At 39.5% G+C, this 1,094-nt stretch overlaps 1 protein-coding gene across 1 annotated transcript; it reads right to left on the bottom strand.

The window, feature by feature from the left end:
• Positions 1-330: 330 nt before the first annotated feature.
• On the bottom strand, positions 331-825 carry LOC149023491 (protein SMALL AUXIN UP-REGULATED RNA 12-like). The gene has a single exon (XM_089142803.1). It carries the CDS (start codon positions 790-792, stop codon positions 406-408), a length of 387 nt encoding a protein of 128 aa, XP_088998929.1. The 5' UTR covers positions 793-825; the 3' UTR covers positions 331-405.
• Between the last annotated feature and the right edge of the window lie 269 nt (positions 826-1,094).

Raw genomic sequence — 1,094 nt, 5'->3', positions numbered from 1 at the left:
GCAAGGTTTAAGGTGCAAATATTTTGCATTAAGACCAATGTTGTCTACTTGTGGAAAAAAGGTGGGCCGACGTTAAATCTAAACGGTTTTGAGCTATTTGATATTTTATTGCAAGAACATTTTTTCGTGGTCTCTTGCTTGGATGATGAATAACGTTAGGCGTAAATTTGCTTTCTGATGATTGGAACAATGGATTTTGTTGTTACTTCTCACCTCCTAATCTCCTATGCAGTAGATTGGAAATATCATATTTATTCTGAAGCGATCCCTTTTCAGTAAGAGTCTCTAACCTGCAAGACGAGTTATTTTTCACATCTAAGAATTAGTAATCTTGATCTATACTAAAATCTGCTCTAAGAGGTACAATTGGGGATGGGGATGGGAAGCTAAAGCTTTCTCAGATCCTCAAATACATAAACATATCCATCGCTCAGGAATTCGAGTGTTTGTACAGCAACGAAGAACATGAACAAAAAATTTCTCATCGCAGGGGATACAAAGCTTAGAGTCGGAGGTGAAGCCATACTCATCACTGGCTTGCTCCAGTAATGCCTTGAACAGTGGATGCTTTAACAAGGAGACTCTGATCACAAACCTCTTATAATTTTCTCCTACGTAGACTACCAAGTGACCCTTGGGTACATCTTTGGGGATGGTTTCTTCTTCTTCCTGCATGGAATGCCTCAAAGCCCATGAACAACTCTTGTCATGATAACTATCTGAAGGATACTCTTTACTGCTCATCTTTCTCCAGTTTCTCAGAGACCCTCGTAAGAACCTGCTGGTCTTCATGTTCAGTGGGAGAGAGAGAGAAGGGGGGGAGATGTTAGGGAGAAGTGCTATCACCACTAGTGAAAGAGAGAGTTTATATAAGAATTTGAAAAGCTACAGCTACTGCTTTTTACAACATTAAATGGTTGAAGTGAAGGGTGAATCATAGATGAGCTAATGTGCTGTCATTCTCCGTTTCTTGCCATTCTTCCCTGCTGTAACTACTTCTATTCTGTGAATAAGAAAACCATATAGTTTGTTTTGTTGTGACAAATCATTGGAATCAGAAACCATGCACATACGGCATTGCACTTTTACTTGCG

This window comes from Hakea prostrata, chromosome 2, assembly GCF_041222555.1.
Source record: "Hakea prostrata isolate BN-2017 chromosome 2, UWA_Hpros_2, whole genome shotgun sequence".
Lineage (NCBI taxonomy): Eukaryota > Viridiplantae > Streptophyta > Magnoliopsida > Proteales > Proteaceae > Hakea > Hakea prostrata.
Note: the sequence above shows the minus strand (reverse complement) of the source record. Positions and strands in the feature narration are given on the sequence as shown.